General features: G+C 41.2%; 2 protein-coding genes across 2 annotated transcripts; one reads left to right on the top strand and one right to left on the bottom strand.

The window, feature by feature from the left end:
* Window positions 1–654: 654 nt before the first annotated feature.
* LOC310953193 (lactase/phlorizin hydrolase-like) lies at window positions 655–13,389 on the top strand (the record flags this gene model as incomplete). Its single annotated transcript, XM_083922150.1, has 17 exons — window positions 655–1,276; window positions 2,849–2,919; window positions 4,301–4,378; window positions 4,465–4,558; window positions 5,949–6,036; window positions 6,137–6,815; window positions 6,886–7,534; window positions 7,629–9,179; window positions 9,280–9,548; window positions 9,627–9,917; window positions 10,005–10,203; window positions 10,486–10,688; window positions 10,802–10,908; window positions 11,011–11,142; window positions 11,280–11,503; window positions 11,721–11,957; window positions 13,166–13,389. 17 exons carry the CDS (start codon window positions 655–657, stop codon window positions 13,387–13,389), a joined length of 5,718 nt encoding a protein of 1,905 aa, XP_083778276.1.
* Window positions 13,390–14,899: 1,510 nt separating this feature from the next.
* Window positions 14,900–25,766, bottom strand: gjc4b (gap junction protein gamma 4b). The gene is made up of 3 exons (XM_083922123.1): window positions 25,593–25,766; window positions 16,484–17,663; window positions 14,900–16,376 (listed from the first exon to the last, which is right to left on the bottom strand). Exons 2-3 carry the CDS (start codon window positions 17,628–17,630, stop codon window positions 16,363–16,365), a joined length of 1,161 nt encoding a protein of 386 aa, XP_083778249.1. The 5' UTR covers window positions 17,631–17,663; window positions 25,593–25,766; the 3' UTR covers window positions 14,900–16,362.
* Window positions 25,767–26,857: the final 1,091 nt, after the last annotated feature.

The following is a 26,857-nucleotide window of genomic DNA, read 5'->3' as shown; positions in this document are numbered from 1 at the left end:
ACATACTTTGCAACAAACACTATAAAAGAACACTTAGTATTATATGCATGAAAAGAACATTTCTGATAATATTTTATACATTTCTTTAACAACAACCCATTTGATAATGCACACACAACGACCTCTTTCTAAACATGAAAGTCTGACCTTCTGTGCATTTGTGTTATTCCATGCAGATAAAAAAAGCAGTCTAGGGCGTGTTCTCTGACCATTTTTTCCATTGGGTAATCCAAACAACGTCGTTGATCATGGTTTATAATGGACACTGTAGCTGTCACACGCTTGAATTGATCTCCAAATCTGTTCACACTTTGGCTGCTGAGATGTGTTTCTGCGGGTTCAAATCTAGTAGCTGATATATTCTTTCTCACGCAGCATGCTATTAAAGAAATATACAATTAAAAAAACAACAAAAAAAAAACATGTTATTTCACGGTCTTCATGCTTAAGTAAAGGGAGGGATTCAGTTATCACTTGACGTGCGAGTCCAGAGTCTCTCTGACTGTATCACACAGCTGCAATAAAACACTTGACTTTCAACTAGACGTGATATCCATCTTTTAGTTGGGTAACAATGCAATAAGAAGAAAACAGAATTGCTCTAAAGCGTGTGGCTATCAGTGAATAATATCAGTCCATCCTATTCAAGCCACAATGAAGTACCTATTGTGGGTTGCTTCTCTGTGTGTTTTTTGTCTGTACGGTTGCCGGAGCAGTGGGGTAAATGGACAGGGGGACTTCATGCTTGTTGCAGGCCCTCTGACAAAGCAGCTGGAGAAAAGTTCAGGCAGTGAGGCGGATGATGCATTTGACTGCAGTCATCCCATACCTCCAGGCTCTAGACAGTACTTTGAGTACCTCCAGAGCAGAGGCGTAACCCACTTCAAAGTGCCGTTGTCATGGACTCAACTCCTCCCTACAGGCCTCCCCAGCCAGCCGCAGCAGGCAGTGGTCACCTGTTACCAGACCCTGCTGAAACAGCTGTTGAAGGTGGGCCTTCAGCCTCTGGTCATCCTCCATGGATCCACAGTGCCAGACACTCTGAGATCAAGGTATGGAGGCTGGGAGAACCAGGAGTTGAAAGAGATGTTTCAGCAGTATGCAGAGTTTGCCTTCCAGGAGTTTGGAGCACTAGCACACTCATGGGTGACACTGAGTGACTTGGGTGATGTCTGGCATGATGGGCAGCCTTCAGGGGCTCCTGGTCCTCTGCAAAGTATCCTCCAGCTCATCGAGAACATTTATCAGCTCTACTACCAAAGGTTTCCTGACAAAGGTAAGTAAGATTGATAGAGAAGGAGGAGAGGATTAAGGATATGATTGATCTAGCTCCTTAATTAAATCTCCCATAATAATTTAAAATATAATAGTTCCATTAGAGTAATATTTGTATTTTCAATGTGTCTTCAGAAATACCTCATAAAAAGCATTAATTTATGACCAACTATCGATGTGAAAGCCTTCATCTCATTATTTAGATAGATAGATAGATAACTTTATTTATCCCCGAGGGGAAATAAGGTCATCATAGCAGCGGTACAAAACAATCAGAAGTACAAAAAATAAAATACAATATAAAATACAAAATATGAACTACAATAAGAGTACAGTATCGCAGATAAACACTATATTACAATATACTATATTTATGGCACAGATTACATGTGTAGATCATCATGTCTATCGCAATAATCAACTGGGGTGGGATCTATTAAATAAGCATGCCTATGTCACATGTGACAGATTTGAATGACCGTAACTTAATTGCAGTTCTTTTCAATTGTTTACACACATTTTCTGGATCATTTCCCACAACTCTAACCCAAAATTACACACACAAAATGTTAAACACTAAAAATCTGTAGCAAAAGCAAACACTGCATTCAAAACTGTTTTATCCCCTTTTTAACCCCCCCCCCCCCCCCCACACACACACACACACACACACACACACACACACACACACACACACACACACATCATATGAATAGACCTTTCTAACAACCAACAACACTCTGTTGTGCTCAACATAAAACACTACTATCATTATCTTATCAGCAGGTCCATGCTTTTTTTGTATTTTCAGTGTTACACTGTAGCCAGTGGTAAAAGATTACACAGTAATGTACAATATCTACTATAATCACACATGAATGCAACATAGGAACAAAACACTTTTTTATTTTTTTCTAAATGCAGTATTTTGGACCACATACTGTTATAACATAAAGAGTTTTCTTTTTTTTTTCAAAGAAGAAAAAAATCTTTCACATCAAAAGATGAGAGCACATCTGTGACCTTTTTATAATACCAAAGCTCTGATATCTAAGTGAACAATTAAGCAACTGCTGTTTACACCTGACAGAAGTGTGTGTTGCCAATTAATAAATTAAGCTTGGCATTGTGATTGGTGTTGCTTACCAAAGGAACAAAAGAGATTTAAGTTTTGACGGCCGTGCCTAATGTAGAGAACTGTGGGTAGTGTTTTGCAAAACCTGCGCTTTAGAACTGAACACTGACTGTAAAGCAGAAATTGTGCTTTCAGTTTTGCAGATGCAGTTTTGGAATTAGGGGTTCAAATGATTGTGTTTTAAGCTCCAAATTTAGTGTGTAACCAACTGGGAAATTGTGTAAATATAGCTCTGTTCTAATCAAGTAACTCTGTAAGCCATGAGGATGTGACAGTGCGCCAGTGTGCACCCTGAAACTGATGCAGCTCAAAGGAATTCAGCCATGATTCATTTAGAAATGTGCACATGTGCTTTGTCAAATTGTCCTCAATGAAAAAGGTCTATAGGTCCTCAGACTACATTGTGCTAAGAATGCCTTTATGCATTCTTATTCACAGGGAAACGTCTGTCAGTTGGATTGAGAGCTAGTGATGTTGCAATTCTTCCCATGGTCAAAGGTTCAACTACAGTAAGCTGCATCTTCTCTTCTATGTATCTGTTAAACTTCTTCTTTCATTATATACGCCGTATATAGTTATCACGCCTCAAATAAAAATCATTTTAAAATAATCAATTAACATAAAAACAAATGGGTGTTTTCTACATTGTATTTGAGAGAAAAACTTCAATATTCTTTTGGGATGTTATGTCAATCTAGAATTCTACCTGTAGTTGTGGAGATGAGACACTGTTCAAAGAGATCAATAATAGTTGATGGACCTTATCACAGTCAAAAAAGCATGGAGAATCTTTTACATAGACTTTGAATAGGGCTACACAAACAACTATGGCATTTATTCATTTGAAGAAGCTGTAACGATAAAAGCACAGTTTACAATACACTTCAATATAAGATTTGTGCATATATGAAAAGCATTTTGGCCACATCTCCCTACAAATCAGAACTGTACAGAGAACATACTCTAGTGTGTGTGTGTGTGCATGTGCGTGTGCATGTGCGTGTGTGTGTGTGTATGTGTGTGTGTGTATGTGTGTGTGTGTGTGTGTGTGTGTGTGTGTGTGTGTGTGTGTGTGTATGTGTCTGTGTGTGTGTGTGTGTGTGTGTGTGTGTGTGTGTGTGTGTGTGTGCGTGTGTGCTTGTGTGTGTGTGTTTGTGTGAAGCACCACAAGTCTTGCAGTTGTTACAACCTCCTGGTAGCTTGGCAGCTTTCCTCTTTAATTGATGGTCTCATCTTGGCATGGTCCTGGTGATTTGTTTCAGCATTCTCCAAAGTGTATTGTCAGCCTTTCAAAATGTTTTATACCTCTCCTTATCTTAACTCTTAGACGATAAGTGCTCAAAGATTGTGTCATTAACTTTTTGCCCATGCCATCTGCACTCTGACACACGTTTATCACAAAACAGCGACAGGTTTTAAAGGTGTACTGTGATTGCCTCCACATGGCTCTCGTAGACCAGTATGTGAAATTCTACCATTTTTTTCACACTAACATGCACATGTGGCCAGACAGGTTATCAAACCAAACAACAGAGAAACTCAGATTATAAGACACACAGAGGGAAAGTGACTTCATTCTCTGCTCAGGAGACCATTACTCCAGTATATCGTTACACAGAGAAGATTTTTTTTGCCGTTAAATTGATGCACAGAATGTTGAGTAAGAGTTCCTTTACCTTAGCGTAGGCCGGCGTGTGGATCACAATGGGATTTGATCGTTTCTGTGTGTTTTATGGAATGGTGTATTAACGTAGGCCCTGAAATTGAACTTAAACATCCTTAATAATTCAATTTCCCAGTTGCGGGATCAATAAAGTAATTCTTCTTCTTCTTCTTCTTAATTACCATGAGTAGGATAACATATTGTGATGTATCTCCTATTTTGAACAGATGGATTTTGTGTCAGTGCACATTGAATATAACTGTGCCTCTGCATCAAACTTTGGAAAGCAGCTGAGCAGTTTACAGGTACAGTAAACATTAAAAGGACTTTCTTTTCAAGTTGCATCCCATATTTTGTTTAACACTGCAGCCACATGCATGTTACGTTGCAGATGTCCAGTGGCAACTTGCCTATCCTGATATACCAATTGACTGTCCATGGTTGTCCCTACGATCAGTACCAGCTTCTTGGTAATTTCTTACAAGGTAAATGTCATTATAGCTGACGTAATATTACTCTGTAATGCGATTTTCTACATATACATATTTAACAATATCGAAAAAATGCGGTACAAAATATTTTTTCTTTTATTATTATTATTAGGAAAAAAGTACCTGATTTATATAGTTACATAAAAAGCCAGCCTAATCTCCTGTTGACACTGCCTCTCTCCATATATAAAAATAATTGAAATTGAAACAACCTGTTATTGACTAACTAAATCACTCTCATTTTGTTAACCAATCCACATAAATATACTCATGAACTTATTAAGAAGTATGGTTCTTGTATTGTGTGTAGCTGACATCCTATAAAAATAAACTCTAGCTAGAATAAGTGCACCGTGCATACTGTTCTGTGCAAATTTCCAACATTATCTGAACCAATTAACTGTGTTTCTACCGGCCAAACAGATCAAGGCTAGCCTGTTGTAAATTGCAATGTCATAAACTTTTACAATACAATAATCATGGGGGAGCAATTTGAAGTGTTATCATATGCCAGTGATCATTGTAAATTCTTCTAGATATAGTGCAGTAAAGTTTTACAAGGAAGTTTGCGTTCATTGTGGCGCACAGCTGTAGGACTTTTCTATGTATATGTTAATGCATAAAGCAAAACTCAATGTGTATAGCAGACAATACATATTGTTTAAACTGTCGTTTCTACTGGATTGTGGCAAGAACATTTTAAAAGTTGATTGGTTTGATAAAGAAGGTTTAAAGTTGATGCCTGAATTATTAAGTATTTATACCAACTAAATTCATGACTGAATCAACAGTTTTTGATGGCCATGTAAGTCTGTCAACCACTTTTTTCACTGAAATATATCTACAAGTATTGCTTGAATTGTATAAAGCATGCATGGTGCCCAGAGGATGTATCCTACTCACAATGGTGATCATCTAACTTTTTGTCTGCTGACACCATGAGGTTCACATTTTATGTTTTAAGTGAAACCGGGTAGACTGGCATTTGGTATAGACATGCATGTTCCCCTCCGAATAAATTATTTTTAATTTGCACCATCCTCAGGTCAAATTTTCATATTGCCCAATACTTTGTTTTATGAATGATTCCCATCAGCTTCAGCTATATTTTGAGTTTAGTGCTAATTAGCAAATCCTAGCATGCTAACACACTAGACTAAGACGGTGAACATGTCATTGTTAGCATGTTGATGTTAGCATTTGGCTCAAATCATTTGTGTGCTCACAACCTAGAAGAGCCACTACCATGGCTATACGCTTAAGAAGGACAGTGTGAGTGTGCCCTTAGTCTTGTTATCCAAAAAGGAATGTATCTTTTTTTCTATTGCATATCATTAGTGTTGATAATAGAAGTTTGAGTAACTTTGTCTTGCACTCATCACAGCTGTAATGAACAACAATGACCTAAATATTGCTGGATGTGACATGATGGATATGCTGGGTAAGCTGGACATGGGGGACGTCCCAACCAGGTAACCGTTTAATTTGGTGAAATTAAATTTTAGGTTTTATATGTAATGACTAAGTTTATTTCTTGTATGTTTATATTGTTTATGTCCTTTTTTCCAACAGCCATGGTATTTCAGACTACAATGGAATTAAAGCATTTAGAAACAGTTATCAGAGTGTGTGGACTAAATTTGGGGCTCAGACCACTACAGAACGAGATCTTTTCCTCAATGAATCATTCCCCTCTGGCTTCCAATGGGCCACCTCCAGCGAGTCCTTCAAGGTTGAAGGAGGCTGGGTAGAACATAGTAAGGGTGAGACTATTTGGGACCGTTTTGGTCATGACGGCCTAGCCTTTGAGAATCAGACAGCTGATCTAGCTTGTGACAGTTACCACAAGGTGGATTATGATGTCTACCTCCTGCGAGGTCTTCATGTCAACACCTACCAGTTTTCCATCTCCTGGGCCCGTATTTTCCCCTCAGGCCACCGGGACAGCCAATCAGAGACTGGGACTCTCTACTATGACAAGCTGATCAATGCTGTCATTGAGTCTGGCATACAACCTGTTGTCACTCTCTACCACTGGGATCTGCCCCAGGCACTCCAGGACTATGGTGGATGGACCAATGATTCAATTGTTGAAGTTTTCAAGGACTACGCAGACTTTTGCTTTAACAGGTTTGGAGACAGGGTCAAGACCTGGAACACATTCAGTAGCCCCTGGGTGGTGAGCCATGCTGGGTATGGCACTGGTGAGCACCCCCCTGGAGTAAAAGACTATGTGGTTGCCTCCTATCAGGTGAGAGCAATGGTCCTGTTTCATTGTCTTTCTTATACATTTACTTAACCCTGCCTTTTTTATTTTGCAGGCCACTCACAATATTCTCAAGTCCCATGCTGAGGCCTGGCATGTCTATAATGACAAGTACAGGAAAGCACAAGGAGGGAAAGTAGGCATTGCAATGAACTCTGACTGGGCTGAACCTGTGGACCCCTCCAGACCGGAGGACATAGCAGCTGCAGATCGCTACCTGCAGTTCATGCTGGGCTGGTTTGCACATCCCATCTTTATAAATGGAGATTATCCTCCAACACTCAAGACTCAGATAGAAGAGAAAAGAAAAGAGTGCCCCCTCTCTGAGCCTGCAAGACTTCCAGTTTTCACTGCTGAAGAGAGTCAGAGGATACATGGCACAGCTGACTTTTTGGGATTAAACCACTATACCTCCCGGTTGGTCAATAACAGTGTTGGTGGCTGCACTCCAGGTCCTCATGGGGTGGGTGACTTCCAGGCACATGTGGACCCGTCATGGTCCTCTACAGCTTCTGACTGGATCCATTCTACACCCTGGGGTCTCCGCAGGCTTCTAAACTACATTTCCACAGAATACTTGAATGTTACCAAAGTGCCTATCCATATTACTGGGAATGGTATGCCTACTGAGTACAGCGGGGACACTCTCAATGACATCAGTAGAATAGAGTACATGAGGAGTTACATCAATGAGGCCCTGAAAGGTTAGTATCTGGGATTTCTCTGATAGGGAACTACCTTTACACAGTGTTGAAATATTGTCAACTTTAATGCGCTGTTGTGTGTGTCTATTTGTAGCAATATTCTTAGATGGAGTGGATGTGCAGCGATTCACAGTGCAGTCACTCATGGATGGATTTGAGGGAAAACAAGGCTACAGCCAAAGATTTGGTCTTCACCATGTCAGCTTTGAAGATGCAGACAGACCAAGAACCCCGAAGCAATCTGCATATTTCTACTCTCAGGTTATCAATCAAAATGGATTTGGTTCACACATAGTGGATGTTTTTAAAGGGGCAGAGATGCAACTAACCCGCCGTCCAACTGCTTTATCACCCTCAGGGGTTCCATCTAAATCAAAAGTTGTCTGGGAGAAATTCTCACACCAGTCAATATTTGAGAGAAAAGTGTACCACTACGGCACATTCCCACAAGGTTTTAGTTGGGGGGTATTATCTTCGGCGTACCAGATTGAAGGTGGCTGGAATGCCGATGGGAAGGGGCCCAACGTCTGGGATACATTCACCCACAGACCTGGCAGTACTCCTGCTAATGCCAATGGAGATGTGGCCTGTGATAGTTACCACAGGCTTGAAGAAGACTTCTACATGCTGCGAGCTCTGAGGGTGAAGTCATACAGATTCTCTCTGTCCTGGTCCAGGATCTTTCCTGATGGTCGGCGTACATCTCTGAACCAGAAAGGTGTTGACTACTACAATAGACTCATCGATGGCCTCTTAGCATATAATATCACTCCCATGGTGACACTCTACCACTGGGACCTCCCTCAAGCTTTGCAAAACCTTGGTGGCTGGGACAATGTCGACCTGATTAACATTTTTAATGACTTTTGTGACTTTTGCTTTGCCACCTTTGGTGACAGAGTGAAATTTTGGATGACCTTCAACCAGCCTCATACTATTGCATGGTCAGGATATGGACTTGGACAGATCCCACCAAATGTTAAAAAACCAGGAACTGCACCTTACAGAGTTGCACACAACCTTATAAAAGCACATGCCAAGGCTTACCATACATATGATGATAAGTATCGCATTGTCCAAGGTGGTCTAGTATCCATTGCCCTCAATGCTGATTGGATTGAACCTAAAGATGTTAATGTTCCTCGTGAAGTGGTGGCTGCAGACCGCGCTCTGCAGTTCCAACTGGGTTGGTTTGCACACCCCATTTTCAAGAATGGTGACTATCCCAATGCAATGAAGTGGCAAGTTGGAAACAAAAGTGAACTCCAGGGTCTTTCTGAGACAAGGCTACCTTCCTTCACTGAAGAAGAAAAGAGCTTCATCAAGGGAACTGCTGACATGTTCTGTATAAATCATTACACTACAAAGATAGCCCGCCATGCTACATTGAGACTTAGCCCTCAATCTTATCAAAATGACCGGGACTTGTCAGAAGCAGAGGAAGGTGATTCACCAACTACTGCCATCAGTAACCAGAGAGCTGTAGCCTGGGGCTTGAGGAGACTCCTTAATTGGATCAAAGTGGAGTATGGAGATCCAGAGATTTACATTACTGAGAATGGTGTTGCTACAGACTCAAAGACAACTTGGGATGACTCTGCCAGGGTTTTTTTTTACAAGACCTATGTTGATGAGGCTCTGAAAGGTGCAATGACATAAATACATCAGTTAAGACACATATTAATGATTGTTGTTTAGAGTTTTAGTGTTGATTATTTATTTATGTGTGTTTGTTTTAACATCAGCCTATGATCTTGATGGTGTGAAGGTGAAAGGATACACAGCAGCATCTCTCATGGATTCTTTTGAGTGGCTTAATGGGTACAAAGTTGGATTTGGGCTGCACCATGTGGACTTTACTAACCCAAACCGGCCTAGGACACCGAAGTTCTCAGCTCATTTCTACTATCAAGTCATAAAGGACAATGGTTTCCCTACACCAGATGATGAGAAACAAATATATGGATATTTCCGCAAAAACTTTATTTGGAGTAGTGCAACGGCATCATACCAGGTAACTGTTAGATGAAGCAAATATTCCGCAATCTCTTTTTGTCTATTTAAATATCTGTTTTATATTTGATGTCTCCAGATTGAAGGGGGATGGAGAGCAGATGGAAAAGGTCTCAGCATCTGGGACAAGTTTGCTCACACTCCTCTTCGAGTGTTCAATGATGATAATGGGGACATAGCCTGTGACAGTTACAATAAAGTAGAAGAGGATGTTGCTATATTGAAGCAGCTTAAGGTGACCCATTATCGTTTTTCCATATCGTGGCCGAGGGTGCTTCCTGATGGCACCACCAAGCACATCAATGAGGCTGGACTCAACTACTACCACAGATTAGCGGATGCACTGCTCGCAGCAAACATTCAACCTCATGTAAGTCATGCCGGCATCTCAAACAATTATTTGCAATGCAAAGTTGGTTAATTCAGTAAACCGTAACTGCTTTTAACTTGTTTTTAGATCACTCTCTACCATTGGGACCTTCCACAAGCTCTGCAGGATATTGGTGGCTGGGAGAATGAGACTATTATTGTCAAATTCAGGGATTATGCTGATCTCATCTTTAGCCGTCTTGGCCACAAGGTGAAATTTTGGATCACTATTAATGAGCCGTACAATATAGCCAATGTAGGCCATGGCTATGGAGCAGCTGCCCCAGGTATACTTTTACATTAAATATTTCATTTCATACTCATCAATGCATCAATGCTAATCAATACATCAATGTATTGTCACTTAAAAAAGTTAAAAAAAATAAAAAAAAATAAATATATATATATATATATATATATATATATATATATATATATATATATTTATATATATATATTTCCTGGTCATGGAGTGTTTTTAAATAGCATGTTTTCTGTAAACCAATCTTGACCTTTCTAACCGACAAAAAGCATACAGCTAAACAAATGTGGCTGTTACTCCTGTTCAGGGATCAGTTTCCGACCAGGCACTCTACCCTACATTGTGGGTCACAACCTGCTTAAAGCTCACGCTGAGGCCTGGCATCTCTACAATGACAAGTACCGGGCCAAACAGAACGGAATTATCTCCATTACCATCAACTCTGACTGGTCAGAACCCAGAAATCCCTATAAGCAGGAGGACATTGATGCTGCAAGACGTGTGGTGCAGGTACTTTTAAAAAAAAAAAAAAGGAAACCCTTATTGTGTTGTTATTTATGTTCCATGTAAGGCAATAGCTGCAGTTAAGGTCTGCAATGGCTCTTGTGTGTCTCCTTGTACAGTTCTACATTGGCTGGTTTGCCCATCCCGTATTTAATGGAGACTACAGCAACATGATGAAGACAATCATTCGAGAGCGAAGCTTAGCTGCTGATCTGCCAAAATCTCGGTATTATAAAAAAAAATCATCATTAAAGCCTGAAAGAGTAATAATGGAAAATGAGGATACATTTATGAGGTCAATTTAATTAGTTCAATGCGATATTTCCAGGCTGCCTGAGTTCACTCCTGAGGAAATAAAGAGGATTAAGGGTACCTATGATTATTTTGGGTTCAACCATTACACCACTGTGCTGGCATTTCCTGTGAATTATGGAAACCTTCAGCACTATGATGCCGATAGGTAAGCAAGAACCAACATACCTAGAGAGACCAGGTGGGAGAAGCAAGTCATATATACAGTCTGAGCGCATGATGATGAGCAGAAAATGAAGTACCTTCATTTTTGTGAAATAAAACCATTTCACTGGATCTACCCAGGGGTGCAGGGACAATTGCTGATCGTACCTGGCTGGATTCAGGCTCATCCTGGCTGAAGGTCTCACCATTTGGATTCCGCAGGATATTAAACTTCATTAAGGAGGAGTATGGAAATCCACCTATTATCATCACAGAAAATGGCATGTCAGAGCGGGGGCCTATTGACCTAAATGATACTCATAGGAGCTATTACTATGAAAAATACATCAACCAGGTGCTGAAAGGTATCAAACCTCAAATTCTCTTGTATATTTTTAATAGAGAGCATTGACAATTTCTCATGTATCTATATGTAAGTATTTCTAATCCTTGCATTCTAGTTCATAGTAATATTTCTGTGTCACAGAATAATGTTCACGTTCAAACCAAGATACTGGATTTCTAGTACATAAAAATGTCATGATATTTGCATTCCTAAAGGTTTTCATTTTCTCCCTCCAGCTTACGTGCTGGATAACGTGGATATCCGTGGTTACACAGCTTGGTCACTGATGGACAACCTAGAGTGGGCCACTGGCTTTTCAGAGAGATTTGGCCTTTTCTACGTCAATCATTCAGATCCTAAACTGCCTCGAGTGGCCAAGACTTCTGTTGCCGTCTACTCCACCATCATCAACTGCAATGGATTCCCCGACCCCGCCTTGGGACCCCATGAGTGCTTAAACATTGTGCCCGAAGGTAGGTCTGCTCAGATGATTGTTCTGACTGATTGAGGAACTCAGATACGTTCTTGAGGTTCCGTTTTGTTAGCTAGTAGTCACTGTTTACTTTTGTGTTTTGTTTTTTAAAGTTACATGGTAATTCATTTCTATTTCACAGTATTTATTGTGTCAGTTGCCAGGGTTTAAGACCGGAAGTCAGATGTTCTGTTTTTTTTCTGTTTAAAATGATTGATGAGTGATGTCTCTTTTAAAGGACCAGACAGGAAAATAAATGAATAATTTATCCATTCATTCATAAACTTACAGTAGGAAATAAGATCCTCACTTTATTTGATTATGTAACATACTGTATACAGTACTACCTAAAGTATATATGCCAACTCATATTTACTAGTAAGTCGATAATAGTGTAGTTACTGCAATAACCCAACCTTTTGTCAAAAGGAGTAGTGCGACATTTTTAGAGTTCGCTGAGAGAATACCACTCTCATTTTTGTCTCTGAAGTTAATCCCACTAATTGAAATGTTGTATCTCTTTGATCTGTACAAAAACCTAAGTTAAAAACAAGAAGAAGTTCAAGCTGTAGCCGACACATTAAGGGGACCGTTTGATTTCCCCCATGTACAGCTTATAGCCTATTGATGTTATACTCCTATGCCCTCAAATTTGCGGAAAAGACAGTTTCCTTGACTACATCTACATTATGAGTTTACCATTCCAACAGCATTTAAATAGTCCTTCTCCCTTTGTTGCAATTTCATTTTTGGTTTGAATCAAGAATAGGATCCTGGGAACAATTACTCCACTATTTCTTAGTCAAGAGCAGTGACTTTCTGGACTCTTGTTGTCAGCGTAAAAAAACAAGAACTAAAATGTATTAATTAGTGAGCTTTAGTGGTGCTGGTGGGTGGATTTTGTTGCCTTTGGACAGAGCCAGGCTGCCTATTTCCTCATGCTTTCGGCCGTCATGCTAAGCCAAAGCCAACCGTCTGCTGTGTGGCTTCCTATTTAACAGAAAGGCACAAGAGTGGTATTGAACTTCATCTAACTCTCAGCAAGAAAGCGAATAAACATTTTCCCCCAAAACAATTCGGTGAGAGTAGAATTTAAGATTTTGTGGACTAATAGATTTTCTGTTCCCACATTTAAGATGTGAAAAACAAATCTGATTTATATTTACAGTTACTACTATTGCTGCAATAACATCTGTGTCTTTTCCACAGCAACGAGCGCGCCCATCACACCTGCTCCCACTGACAACACTGTGAGCTTCCTGGGAATGAAGCTCTCTACCAGGGATGCCGAAACCGGACTTACCACCACATTTGCTCTACTATTTGTTGCAACGTTTGGAGCTATTTGCTTATCCTGTTTCCTCTTTCGGGCAAAAAAACATTCTCAGAACAAACTGTACTTTGAATCTGTAAGAATGGAACAGAAATTCTAACTGCAAATAAGCAGCACAGTTGTAATGGAAGCCCAACATACAGCAAACTGTTTGAGCCGCATATTCATATAAACTCCATTTAAGAAAACTTCCTGCACGGTAAAACAGTTGTAGATCGAATTTTCGGCTGTAAATAATACAATTATTTTCCCAGGAGCGTGATTTAACAAATGTCTTTGATCTTTCCTTTATCCAGTAACATCTCCAGTATGTCCCTGCTGTTCCTGAGTCCCAGTTCATGATTGAAAAACATACAGTTTGCTCACGATCCACGTTAGTTACAGCTGAAACTGATTCCCTGTAGATGTATCGTGCAATGTGAACCACACTGAATCCCACAACATCTGTCATGCATCTGTGCTAGCAACGTAAGACATTTATGAAGTAAAATTATCAAATATTTTCTGGTTACAGCTGCATTCCCACACTCAAACTAGTGAGATAGCCTTCCACTTTGATCAAGCTAAATATGAAACTTCATCCAGTGAAATATGTCATGTTTATCTATGACAGATGTCAGATAGTTCTTAAACGCTTTTTCCCATGGGAAGTGCTGTATCTTTATAATGATCTGTACTTGCATTGGGAAACAAATCCATTGCACAATGCATGAACTACTGGATTGTGACTTGCACTAGTGACACATCTGTTACTCAATAATGTCACATACCTTCTATTGCTTGTCATAAGTTTGGAAAAATTAATCATTCACTGAAACATTTGGGGGCTGCAGCTCTGTTATTAGTTAGCTGTGGTTTGAGGTGTTTCCTGGAGCTAACTCTCGTCTCGTCCCCACTGCTGTGCCGTGCTTTAGCATTATCACTGTAGAGATCAGCTAGAGCCACTAGAGGTCACTGTAGGCTTACGTTCATCCTGCTGCACAAAAAGATTCAGACCCTGTAACCTCAAATCTCTAACCAACCTATGAAGGAAAAATGATTTTATTTGATTGATGCCAAGAAGAGGGTTACTGATAACTTAAAATGGAGCAGTCAACCACGGATTAAATAATTAAAAAACCATGAACAATTCCCAGTGCAGTTGTAATGTAAGATAGTATACCTGAGATATTATTGATACTTCAGTAGATCAAGTGTCTTGTCAAAGGTTTAATGCAATAAAGACAAATCTTCTGCTCTCTTCCAAACAAAGTGCAGCTAGCCTGATATGTTGGTGGATTTGTTTTGTTTTTTCCTCAGCAATTAGTGTCACTAGTGGAGAACCAATATTAACACACAGCATTGAGTCTCTGAATCACTGGACATCATTATTCATCCAGTTTAGCAAAACCAGTGTAGCCAAGATAGTCTGATTTTTAATGACACAGCCTCCTTAAGTAAGGGTAGGGGTTAGGTAAATAAAAAACAAACATATTCCTCATTGGCTGACTGCCTACCAGGTGAGGTGCGTTCACACTTGCTTGCACAAACAGAATACCTGTCTGAGGAACTGGAAAGAATATTTTCACAATTTGAAGCAAATAATAAGACCAGACTGAAACCACTTGTAAAAATGTTTGGTGAAAAAATTTATTTTAAAAACTAACCACAAAGTACTATCAATACAAAAAGTATAAAAAGTACAAAAAGGCATTGTTCAAAAATAAGTTGAGATGACAATATTTAAAGTTGGCTCCAATTGGCACTGTGAGTATGATTCAGAATACAAAAGATGGCATCTTAGTAGAGCGTGTTCAAGGCATTGAATTCACATTGAAATGATTGCATGGTTTATAACCCTTATTGAGACTGGAACAGTGATAACACAAATCCAAAACTCAGCACTTTCAGACATGGAACATGACAGTAACTTCCCTTATTCAAGCAAAAGATATAATTAACTCCAGGTCTGTAAGGAAAAATGGAATGTTTGCTGGTCTGAGACGACTTGTAAATAACAAAATAAGCTGCGGGTTATTGAATATTTTGTGAAAAATAGAATCAATAAAGAGAACTGTTGCAGCTGAACTAAAACTGTACCAGACCATTTTCAGAATGCACCAGTCCATGGACTGGCTTCAGGGAACTAAGACAGCAGTGAATGTCATTCTTTAAACAATAAATCATGTCTGCCACAGCGACAACGGCCTCTTTTCAATACCACAATACTCACTAATACAAAAATAATGAACAGTATCAAATACACGTTTAAACAATACAAGACAATATCAAGAGTTACATGTTTTTCAAGCATTACCCAGGTTTGTTTCCTTTGGACAGGGGCACCCCTAGTGTGTTCCAGTTACCATCGAAGCATCAGGCTTGGGAATGTTGCCTGGTGCAGTGCCAACATTGTCAAAACTATTTTTTTTCAATTATTAATAAATGTGACACACTTTAGAGAAACCTTTGTATGAAAATTAACTCCTCAAAAAGTCTTAACCAGCATAACTCCAGTACCTTTCTGTTTTATGAGTGGCGCCATGTCCATTAACCTTCTCTTGCATCTCACTCACTGATTCACTTCCTCACAAAAGTACAAGATTCTTACACTTAAATACATGGTTTTTGCACTACAACTGGCTTGGCCATATGGTAACAAAATGCCAGAGTTTAGGTCTAAGGCAAAATAGAGATGCATTCACTGTGAACTTCCAACAGAGGAAAAACTCTTAAAAATGACTAATAGCTCTAAGTTTCGTAACAAAAATATAAAAAAAGGAATAGCTGCCCTGAGGGAGAAGTATATGTTAACCTTAACCGCTCTTACTGCACAACGGTAGTTTGTAAGCACTTTGGATCTGCAGACAGAAGTCTCAAGTATTGCTGGGTTGAGACGACCGCTCTCCTCCTTGTTCGACTCGATGCTCGACCACGGCTGGCCCCAACACGGGAAGGCTTGGGCTGACTTCATCCACCTCAAGCCAATTTATGTCTCACACACAAACACACACACACGCTTTGATTCCCTTATGTCCTCTCATCGATCCTGATGTGAATTTAAGTCTACAGTGTCAGCTGGGCTGATGAGAACCTATGCACGGATACCTGTAAACAGAGAGATGTGTGTCAGTAAAGCTTTTTTTGTACTCACGGATACAAAATAAAAGTACAAACGTATTAAAGAAAGAAAAAAAAAAGGTTGGAAGCCTCACCTTTCTCACATGTACTGCTTTGCTTCTCCTGGGCAAAGTTTAGTCTATTCTGCTCAACTGCAGTGCCGTTGGACTCCGGGCTGCTGCTGCGTGACGGGCTGTTCTCCTCATTCTGGTATGCCATGTCCAGGTGCTGCTGAGCCAGTTTTAGGTGTCTCCGCAGCCTCTCCAGCTCCCGCGATGAAGCCTCGTCCCCAAAAGACTCACGGCCCGAGTCCCCCAGGTTATCCCTGAAGCCCATTTTTCCAGATGGGTCCTTCTTCAGAGCTGTGTGGTAGCCTGGGGGTGCCGATGGCTGGCGACAGATGGAGGACCTCTGGCTGGACAGAGCTGGGTGACGGGGGGTAGGAGGCCGAGGCCGTGGTGCGCAAAAGCAATCCCGAATACCACTGATGCCAAGGTGAAGGATCTCCAACATGGTGAAGAGCAGACACAGGGCGCTAACGGCGTACATAATGAGCAGGAAGATAGTTTTCTCTGTGGGGCGCGAGACAAAGCAATCCACTGTGTGTGGGCAAGGAGAGCGTGTGCATACGTATGACGGCACCACCTCCAGACCATAAAGGACGTACTGGCCAAATAGGAACGAAGCCTCAAAGATGGCACGAGACAGCAGCTGAAACACGTAGACCTTCATCAGGCCATCACGCTTGATGCGACGACGTCCATCATGCTTTTTGCTGGGCTTCTCCGTCACTTCCTTTTCCTTTTCTGGCTCAATCTCTTCGAGGATCATGGGGTCCTCCTCCCCATTATCCTCGGCTTCCTCGTAGTCTCGGTTGGCACCACGGCTCACTATGGGCATTCTTTTCCTGCCCCGGGGACGGTAGTCATCGTCCTCCATGCGGGCGATCTTATGCATGGCGAAGCCGAGGTACATGATTGTAGGGGTGGTGATCATAATCACCTGAAACACCCAGAAGCGAATGTGTGATAGTGGCGCAAACGCATCATAGCACACGTTCTCACAACCAGGTTGCTGCGTGTTACACACAAATTTACTCTGTTCATCATAGTAGATGGACTCGCCCCCAACAGCGGTCAGCACGATCCGGAAGACAATGAGGAGGGTGAGCCAGATTTTGCCCACGAAGGTGGAGTGGTTAGAAATCTCATCCAACAGACGAGTGAGGAAGCTCCAGCTCATTTTGACTCTGGAACAGAAGGGAATCTCTCAGACCTGTGCCGAAAAGGAGAAAAAAACATTTTTTAAATGTCTTGTCTACCAAGAAAGTTCTCACAGACAGTAGAAGGAGCAAGTGGAAGGTATTACTTAGCTCTCATTTAAGTCATCTAGTCTCAAATAAATCAGCCATGTTGAAATTAATTCACATTTCAACATGGCTCACATTGACTCTTTGACTTTTTGCATCAGACAGCCAGAAGGTGGAGATATTGTGTCACTTTTTCAGAGATGACACTTCCAAGCCAACCATCACCTCTCTAAGGGAATGCTCAGACAAACCTCCCTGAGAAGAGCTCAGTAGAGTGCTACCATAACCAAATCATGCAACCACAACCACACTGATGTCTAAAGACTGACGTGAAATAATGTAAGCAAGGTGCTTAAAACTTACCACTCACAGACAAAGCATTCAAGCTGTAACCAAAGTGTGTGAAATGTCTAGTAATGGTATTAGACTCAGATTGCCGAAACACAGTAAGGCGCTGATAGTAAAAACACGAAAGAGGCAATGAAGAGCTCCTGTGGTTTCACACCATCTGTGGCCAACCTCATAACTTCTGCTGTGTAATTATCCACTGCCATAAACTACCAGGCTTGTACCAAGTAGGTACAACAGTGTGTTTTTGATTTAGATTATACCTTCCCATCTCATCTCACGGCTCCAGACCCATTTCACCACTTTTACTTGATCAACAAGGTGCATGCTGCCATAGACCACCAAACTATCTGCTTTCAGGACTGTCCAGAATGTTCTTTTTTTGCTGCTCAATACTGAAGGCTATCTGAAGTGTCTGCATTGATCCTCCAGTAAAACTCTGCAGCAGCTGGGCTCAAGATTACCACAAGATTAAGCACGTCTCATGCGTAAATTCAAAAATTCTTAGCTGTTGCTGGCACAGGAAGGTACATTTTTGTTCTTAACAATATCCGTCGTGTGGTAGCACCTTTTAACATCTTAGTCCTGTCTGAAATAATCCAGTATGATAATTTACCTTCTTTCAACGGAATTGTGATGAAATCATATATCGAGATACACAATTACGTTGTCTTGATTAACAATAAGTTTCATATTTCTCTCTGAACTGGCTCTGCTTTAGAGGAACACTTGAACACAGCATACGTTCACGCACTGCGGATGGGGTAAGGCCTCCATGCCGAGTAAATATTTTAAAACACTATGAGCAGGTTGGAGTAACTACAACAGTGGAGTCTTCTTACAAAACATGTGGTGTAAGTGGCGCTGGACAATATACCGGTAGTGAGAGTTATATTTTTGAGCCAACAAGCCATGTTCAGCCCTTAGTCTTCGCCCACCCATGTTACGCATCACAACAAACATTTTAACAAAAACATGGCGAACACGGTGCAGGTGTTGAGTGAGCAGTTGGTTACAAAAGAATAATAACTGCTCTGTTATTTGAAGGTAATTCGGTTTTACAATTTAACACCAACAGCAAAGCGATGTGATTTGCAAAGCGTGCATAAAAAAGGTAACGACAAAGGTGGAAACACTACAAATCTCTTTGGCCACCTGCAGCAGAACCACCGACTGCTTTATGAAGAGAGTGTGAAACTATGTGGTACTGCTGTGGCCCAAGGCTGGCAGTTGCAGAATGTCTCTATCCCGAAGCAAAGCTCGTTGAAAGCTTCATTAATCAGTGTCGTGCCTTATGGCCGTAAAAGTAAGAAGGGGCACGATATAACTAAGGAGGTGGCATTCCATATTGCCACGGACATGGTCCCTATAGCCGTGGTCGAGAAAAAGGGTTTCATCAATGTGTTGAAAGCAATTGACACATGGTACCAATTTCCCAGACGTAATAACTTTGCTAGGGAGGTTCAGCCAGAGATATATGCTACGTGCAGAAAAGAACTTAGCGGAAAGACTTAACCGTGCACTTTATTGAAGATTGAGCTATTTTCCAGACAACCACACCGGTGAGCACATTGCAGACTTCAACGTGCACTTGTTAACTGGGGGCTTGATGAAAAGAGACTCGTAGCTATAACTACAGATAACGGGAGCAACATCATCAAGGCGGTAGAGCTGAATGAGTGGCTAAGGATGCAATGCTTTGGTCACCGACTTAATTTGGATATTGGTAAGGGTCTCTACAGAATTAAAGATATAGCTTTAAAAAATATTATTTGTTACACTGACAAAATTATTTATTTACTTGTGGCGGGGGGTTAGAACTAGACATTACCTGTTTTGCTATTGAATAAAATAAAAAATAAAATACAGTATATTAATAATAATAATATCGTATATCGCCATTCGAACATAACTAAAAAATATCGAGTTATGAGTTTTGGTCCATATCGCCCAGCCCCAGGTGCGAGGACATTTTATTGCGTTGAATGCAGTGACGAGGGAACGAAAAGAGTCAACAGAACAATTTCTGTCTGCAAGCATTGCATTTGTGGCACCACCACCCAGCGACACTGTCTGGAAGAAGGAAGGCTGAGCAGGTAACACCGTCAGTTAAAAAACAGTTGTTTCTTGCTGATGTTTTCCAACAAGTCTATTCTACTGGTTCAGAAAAACGCAAGAAAATAACAAGTGCAGTGGGGGCGTTTATTGCAAAAGATTTGCAGCCCTTTTCGGTAGTTCGAGATGTGTGCTTTCGTCGCCTAATCAAATCGATCCATGCACATTTTTCAGCACTAAACTAATTCCTGACCGCTATAGAACAACAAATACATTGAAGATGAAGTGGCTAAAGCACAGAGAAAGCAGGGGAGAAGCACTTTTGCATTAACATTATCACTTTTATAAAATAACTGTCACATTTGCTCAAACTGTCACTACATCCTGTATATGACACAATCTGTGAAAAAAAAAATCATGTTTCTTCTATTGGCATCTGTAACATTCCTCCGCTTCCAAAGAAAGACTACATGTTTTCATACAGTGTCAATGACTGCTCCGGAATTCTGAGCAAACTATTAAATTAGGCAGCGATGAGCAAATATGATCAAGATTATGTCGCAAATTGCATTTTCAATAGGTTTCAGAAACATATTTTCGTGTAGTGTTTAGCTGTAAAATGAGAAATCTAATGTCTCAGTGTTTAAATTTAAAATTGTGTTGCAAGATGAAATATTTAGACAATCTCAGTAAAGAAATCAATCTAGCTGGATCTGAATCAGACGCAAATGAAATAACAGATTTGATCACCAACTGTCAGTGAGAACCAAAAGTAAATAAAGTCTGACGAGGTCATCTACATCCATTAGGCATCAACCTAATTGTTACCACATTGTGAAACCAAAACCTGTACGTTTTCCACTTCATGTTTTCTCTATTTCGGCTGGTTAAACAATTTTGCTGAAGTAATCTAGAATTGAAATCTACTAACAAGTCGTATTTACTAAAATCTGCAATAAACTTTAATTTGTCAATTACTGCTTTTACATGCACATCAGGAATTTAAGAAACGGAGGTACCCAAATATAAACAGGTTTTCTAAAACTGCATGTAGACGCACTGAATGTGCACTTCTGGTTAAAGGAATGTAGGGAGTGAAACATTCTATGACTCAATCAAATAAGGGCAAAGAGAGCATGTACAGTCCAACAGTCATAAACTTGCACTGAAAGGCCCTTACAGATCATACATCACCTCCAGTTAGAGATCCTGAGCAGTTCGTATTGTGCGACTCCCACATGTGAATGGGAGTACTGTATCAATGTGGGGTGTGATGTTTGGAAGAAACTATCCTTAGATAAATAAAGAGTCAGAATAGAGCACAACGGGTTTTCATTGTGCAACAGCAACGCAGACACTTAGAACAACCTGATGAATTGTCCGCTTTGAAATAACTCACTTTCATGACTGACCACGGGGCTCCATCAGGTTCTTCAGAGTGATCGTTGATTTTTAGTCTGAGGTGACTAATAGTTCACATTCAGTTCATAATCTGGGTGTTTATATGTAAAATACACACGCACAGAGGGGGGTATAAGAAGGACTACTATTCTACAGATTGTATGTGAGGTCCGGCTGTCTTCACCGGTAATGTCAGTATGCAATGAAACTAATTCCTGCACATTTATCCACACCCAGCTCCCTAAATTAACCCAAGAATCATGGATCTTTAGTGAACATTTCACTCAAGTCAGTTGAGTCCTCCCAAATGTTCCGCTATTAAATGAAAAATTGCATCAAACAAAAACATCTTGAAATGTGTACAGCCCAACAACAACCTAGAACTCTATACGCTGCCAAAAGTTATGTAACTTGCAGCACCAAGTTAATTTGTATCATCGAACGGGGACTGAGTGTTCCACAGTCAGTCTGAGATTGCGGATCAGGTACATAGCGAATCATGCGAGAGACGGTGAATCGGACAGTCTGAGTCGTGGCTCACAAGGGCCTGCTGCACCTGGAGAAATGACCCACACTACCTCAAGTTGTTAGCCGACCACTCATGTAACTGATTCATAGCCATATTTGACTGGTCTTTTAGGTAGAAGGCTACTACAAACGTTTAAGATCCATTCCTTAAACCCTCAAATTAATGTGAGGTTATCTGACCCTGTTTCGCGCAGAGGATGAATAGCCTACAGTTTCTTGTAGCCATTACCTGAGTGGCGAGTGCCACTGGAGACAGAGACCAAACACATGGCTGACTCGGCTCCTGCGTGGTCCCATCACTGAGAGTGTATCAGTAAGACTCACTTAATCACAAACCAGGTTTGAGCATGGTTGAAGATAATATTCCCCTACAGATCCACGGCGTGCATTTGGTCAGGCACTCGCTTTGACTAGCTGCATTAAATGTAGTTTCATTAGCGACGGGTGAATTTGACTCAAGTGACCCACAACTCGGCTCATATTAGTGAGTGACTCAGAATAACCGGAATTCTTAAAATGATCACGGTTGACCATCACGATTTCTTATCCATCTGTGGCTTTCTGCAGTGCTGCCTTCATGCTACTGCATCCTGCAGGTACACCTCGATGTATGATGATATTTAGGACCAGGGTTCCACATCAATACAGCGGACAAAAACTCATGTTGAGGTGGGTGGATTCAAAATGCAATCTAAGGAATATTTAGCACCAACTGAAATACAATATTACACATGGGACATCAAAGTTTTTGAGTGACCTTTTGTTTTACCAGCTATATTCTGCCACACCTAATCACTATGCTGTTCTGTCGGGCTGCAAGATGCATGTAAGGGCGCACTCACACTGTACGTACCGTGCCCAAGCACGGACCATGCGTGGACATTTGAAACAATGGCGACGAAAGGTTCACGTTGGTGTGATGCAGAGGTGGAGTGTTTACTGCAGATTTGGTCAGATGAAAATATTCAAAACTTTGCTGCTTCTGATCTAGGTTAATGGTTATGAGTTGCCCAAAGCGATCGAGCTGACATCCATGCTCAAGGAAAACCACGGCCTCATGTGCAAACATTTGAGACAGAATGTGTCAAATTTGCTTAAAAAAACACAGACACAGCGGTGTCAACAAATATTCCAGTAATACATATTTGAGTAGTAAAAAAACAACAGCAGACAAATGACTGTGAAAAATAATGTCCGGCCGAGGAGAAAAAAGCAGCACTTGAGTGGCCGTCTGCCTCATGCGTACTAACCCGCTGTTCCCCTAGACTCCAAACCTTCAGCTACCTGTGCAACTACGGTCCGAGTCACAGCGAGAAGGTGGGTGCGTTAATGGCGTTTCTATCATGCAGCCTGCGCAGCAGGAACAAGACATACATCGAAGATGCAAAAGTAGGATTATTTACACAAAGCATTCATGTCTAACTGGAGAGACGAGATCTGCGAACTTCTGTTGGTATGGAACGACGCCGAAATCGCCAGACAAATTCAAGGAGTGTCAAGAGACTTTGTTGTTTATGAGCAAATTATAAACTGATTGCGTTAGCGCGGTGTAATCTGTGCCATGTCCTGCCCCCTGCATTCTTCAGAGAGGGGGAGAGAGGTAAATCAAGTAATGCGGTAGGCTAGAGGATATAATTTTTCCCCCTTTTGTAACATGTAGACATTTAGATTTTAGTTATGTACTTCTCCCAGTGTACTGGTTTGCCATCTTGCAGACATAATGCACAAAATACATTGAGTTCATTTGAACTGGAGTTTTGTTTTATAAAGGAATGCGTGTATGTGTCATTTTCGGACGGTTTTGACAGCCCTACAGAGGCAGACACTTTCAATCTAAACTCAATGCTGAAGTCTGTAACTCATCTAAAGTATGATTTGTTGTCATTGCCCCATTAAAGTGATGTTAAATTATTGTTCTTGCACATGTCTTGGACCCATTGTTTATGTACTGTTTTTTCTTTCTCAATGCTCCTGTGTGCAAACAAGTCTGTTTAAACCTGAGCTGTCTCAGAGGAACGACAACAATATTTTTGTAGTTTCACACAACAGAAGAGGTAGTCATTTAGCGTTGCTCATATTTCATCAATGACTGACTCATATGTGAGTGTGCTCCCTTTGGTCTCAGAGCATCCATTGAATTCCAATCATAATATTTTGATGGTGATCGATGAAGTTTGAATTCCTAGCCAATGTTTAGAATAATTCAGCATCAGCCTGGCAATTTTATTGGTCTCACTCTGTTTCTTTTTCATACTCCACTGTAAAACACATTTTAATTGAGAGATTTTCATGAGAAGAGTTTAACGTTAATATATTGAGGCTTTTGTACTCCCAAGTAAGATGTTAGTCTGTCTTGTGTTCTCAGATATACAGAAGAGCTGATAAACCTTACCAATCAGTTCTGATAAGTGTCTTTACTTTTACTACATCACGTCATATTTACTCAGCCTTTCCGTGGCACTTCAAAGACAACAGCCTGTTTCTAAGTAGGGAGCAAAGTAAGGCAGCAGAGCCTCCACACTGACCGAGCCCTGAAGAACAGAGGGGCTTTTGTGGCCCTCACATCTGGAGGCTAGTTATGGTTATCCCTCCCTAATCCCCAAACCCTGCAGCTAAGATAGGCCCTGGGCTTGGGGAGGAAGAGGCCAGAAAATGAGTCAAACTGCGGAGTGAGTCCTACTGGACAGCGGTGGTGAAAGTAGGAAGAAATAAACCCATTCGCCCTTCGCATCACCACGATGCCATAAAACCAGACAACACCAGTTGTTGAGTATTGAGTCAGATTATAAAAAACAGAAAATAAAACCCAGGCTAAGCTTTAATAAAATAGTCTTATGAGACTATTCACAACACACCGTTAACTAAATGAATATCATTAGAAAGAAATCATCCGCGTGGCTAGCGGGACTACGTCAGCGCGCGGCTCCACATGCTTCCACAGCCACAAATGGATGGATAATGAGGCTCGCGGGGTAAGCTGCACGGCTGCGCCACATTGTTTGGAAAAAAGTCACCAAGTAGTGCTTAAAGTAGCGCCCTGTGCTATAAATGTGGCCGTTCACCAAATTGTTACATTTGTAGACGGGTGGGGGTAACACATTTTACCGTTAGAGGAGGGAAAAAACAGGACGCGAGCCCTGCGCGAGTCTCCATCACCAAACCCAGTAGACACAGCCAAGATGCCCGATACAATAACACGTTTTCTGCATACCCGCGGAATTACATCACAAATAACTGCGCCACAAACTAGCGTCAATTACAAGAAATTCTACACAACGCGACGAGTGTGGGGGGCTTTAATTAGTGCACCAGGCTGCGCGCATGAACTTTGGTTGGTGTTTAAACAGTACATATACCCAGTCTGGTTTTGGGAGCACGGGTTATTAAAACGCCGAAATAACGCTAGCAGCCCTTAAAGGCAACCGACTGACGGTGAAAAAGTTAAAGACGTACCGTTACCTCGAACCTAAACACTATTGTTAGCGCAAGCTCGAAAGCTAACGTCCCGTGGTGATGTTGCCGCGTCCGCGTTAACACGGTTTGTTTGTGTGCTGCTCTCTTACCGTCGGTTGTGATTTATTTGGGGGTGCTCCGCTTTCTCACGACAGCTCCTCGAAGTTGTCGCTTATCTCGATAGCTTCTCCTCCGTTTTCTCTTTATTAAAATAAAGCCCTCCCGCTCTAATATCAAGCCATCCAGTTTTTCTTTTCAGCGAGGAGCCCGCGACCTTCTCCGGTTGTGTGTTGAAGCCTCCTGCGAGGTGAGGACAAAGAATATTCCTAAATCCCCCCTCCCTCTTTTCCCCTCCCAGTTTCAGCCGGGCACCCCACCCCCCTGTCTGCGCAGAGTGGAGGAAAACGATATACTGCCAGCATTCCTGATGCAATCCTTGCTTCGCCTTTCTGCTCGAACTTTACCCTGGACTCCCGAAAGGCTCAAAAAGGAAAGAATAAACGCCACATAGGCCTATTTACTTAAAAAATATATAGGGCCCTAAGTTTTTGGACATTCAGATAGGATACTGTGCTTAAGACTTGAAATAAGCGACGCCACATTCAATGCAAAACTATGCAAAGTATCTTAATTGTTAGCATCAGACCAAACAACAGACATTAGTTGGTGCTTCACGTTAGAACCTGCATTTGTTATCTCCTGATCTGCCCTCATTGTGAAAAAGCAGCAGTCACACATGAGTTTGTGTGGTCTGTCAGGCAGCAACTCTATCACCATCTAACCTTTGCTTCTGTTGGGATGTGGAACAACATACGCCAGACTCAGAGGTTGTGCCTCTTCCTGCTGATGCAGATGTTCGGAAGTTGTTGCCATCATGAGGCCCTTCCTCCATGTCACACTTTCTTTAGCAAGGGCAGCACGTGTCTTTCCCCAGCCCCTCTTATTATAAGTGTCTGTTTGAAGCCACATCCTACACTTAACAATGCTCATTAACAGAAGGCAATGGTGCCTCCATGTTATTGTTAGCCATGTCCAACAGTAGGACTTGGAGGGGCCTGGAGCAGCAGTGGCATGAATCACAAGTGAATTGTCAGTTGTCATAACTCAGCCGTATGTGGACTTGCTATTCAGAGAAAAAAAGTGACATGTATCATCTGCAGTGGGGCGTTAGCCCTTCACTCAATCAAAGGTGAGACTTCCTTTAAGCAGTTGAATTTCCAGTAGGCTTACACTGCACTTTCCCCAGAGAAGTGATTTCAATGAGATATGTGTGGTTACCAGATATTGCAGGCATCCAGTCAGCATCAGTCTCCCGAAGTAGTCATTCAAATTGAATGATCACACTGTTCTGCCCAGATTGCCTGAAATGCCAGTC

Source organism: Echiichthys vipera, assembly GCF_963691815.1.
Source record: "Echiichthys vipera genome assembly, chromosome: 10".
In the NCBI taxonomy this organism is placed as follows: domain Eukaryota; kingdom Metazoa; phylum Chordata; class Actinopteri; order Perciformes; family Trachinidae; genus Echiichthys; species Echiichthys vipera.
This window is presented reverse-complemented; position numbering and strand designations above follow the sequence as displayed.

Bases quoted from the DNA above. Each gene is read 5' to 3' on its own strand.
- gjc4b (XM_083922123.1), bottom strand. From the start codon at position 17,630: ATGAGCTGGAGCTTCCTCACTCGTCTGTTGGATGAGATTTCTAACCAC.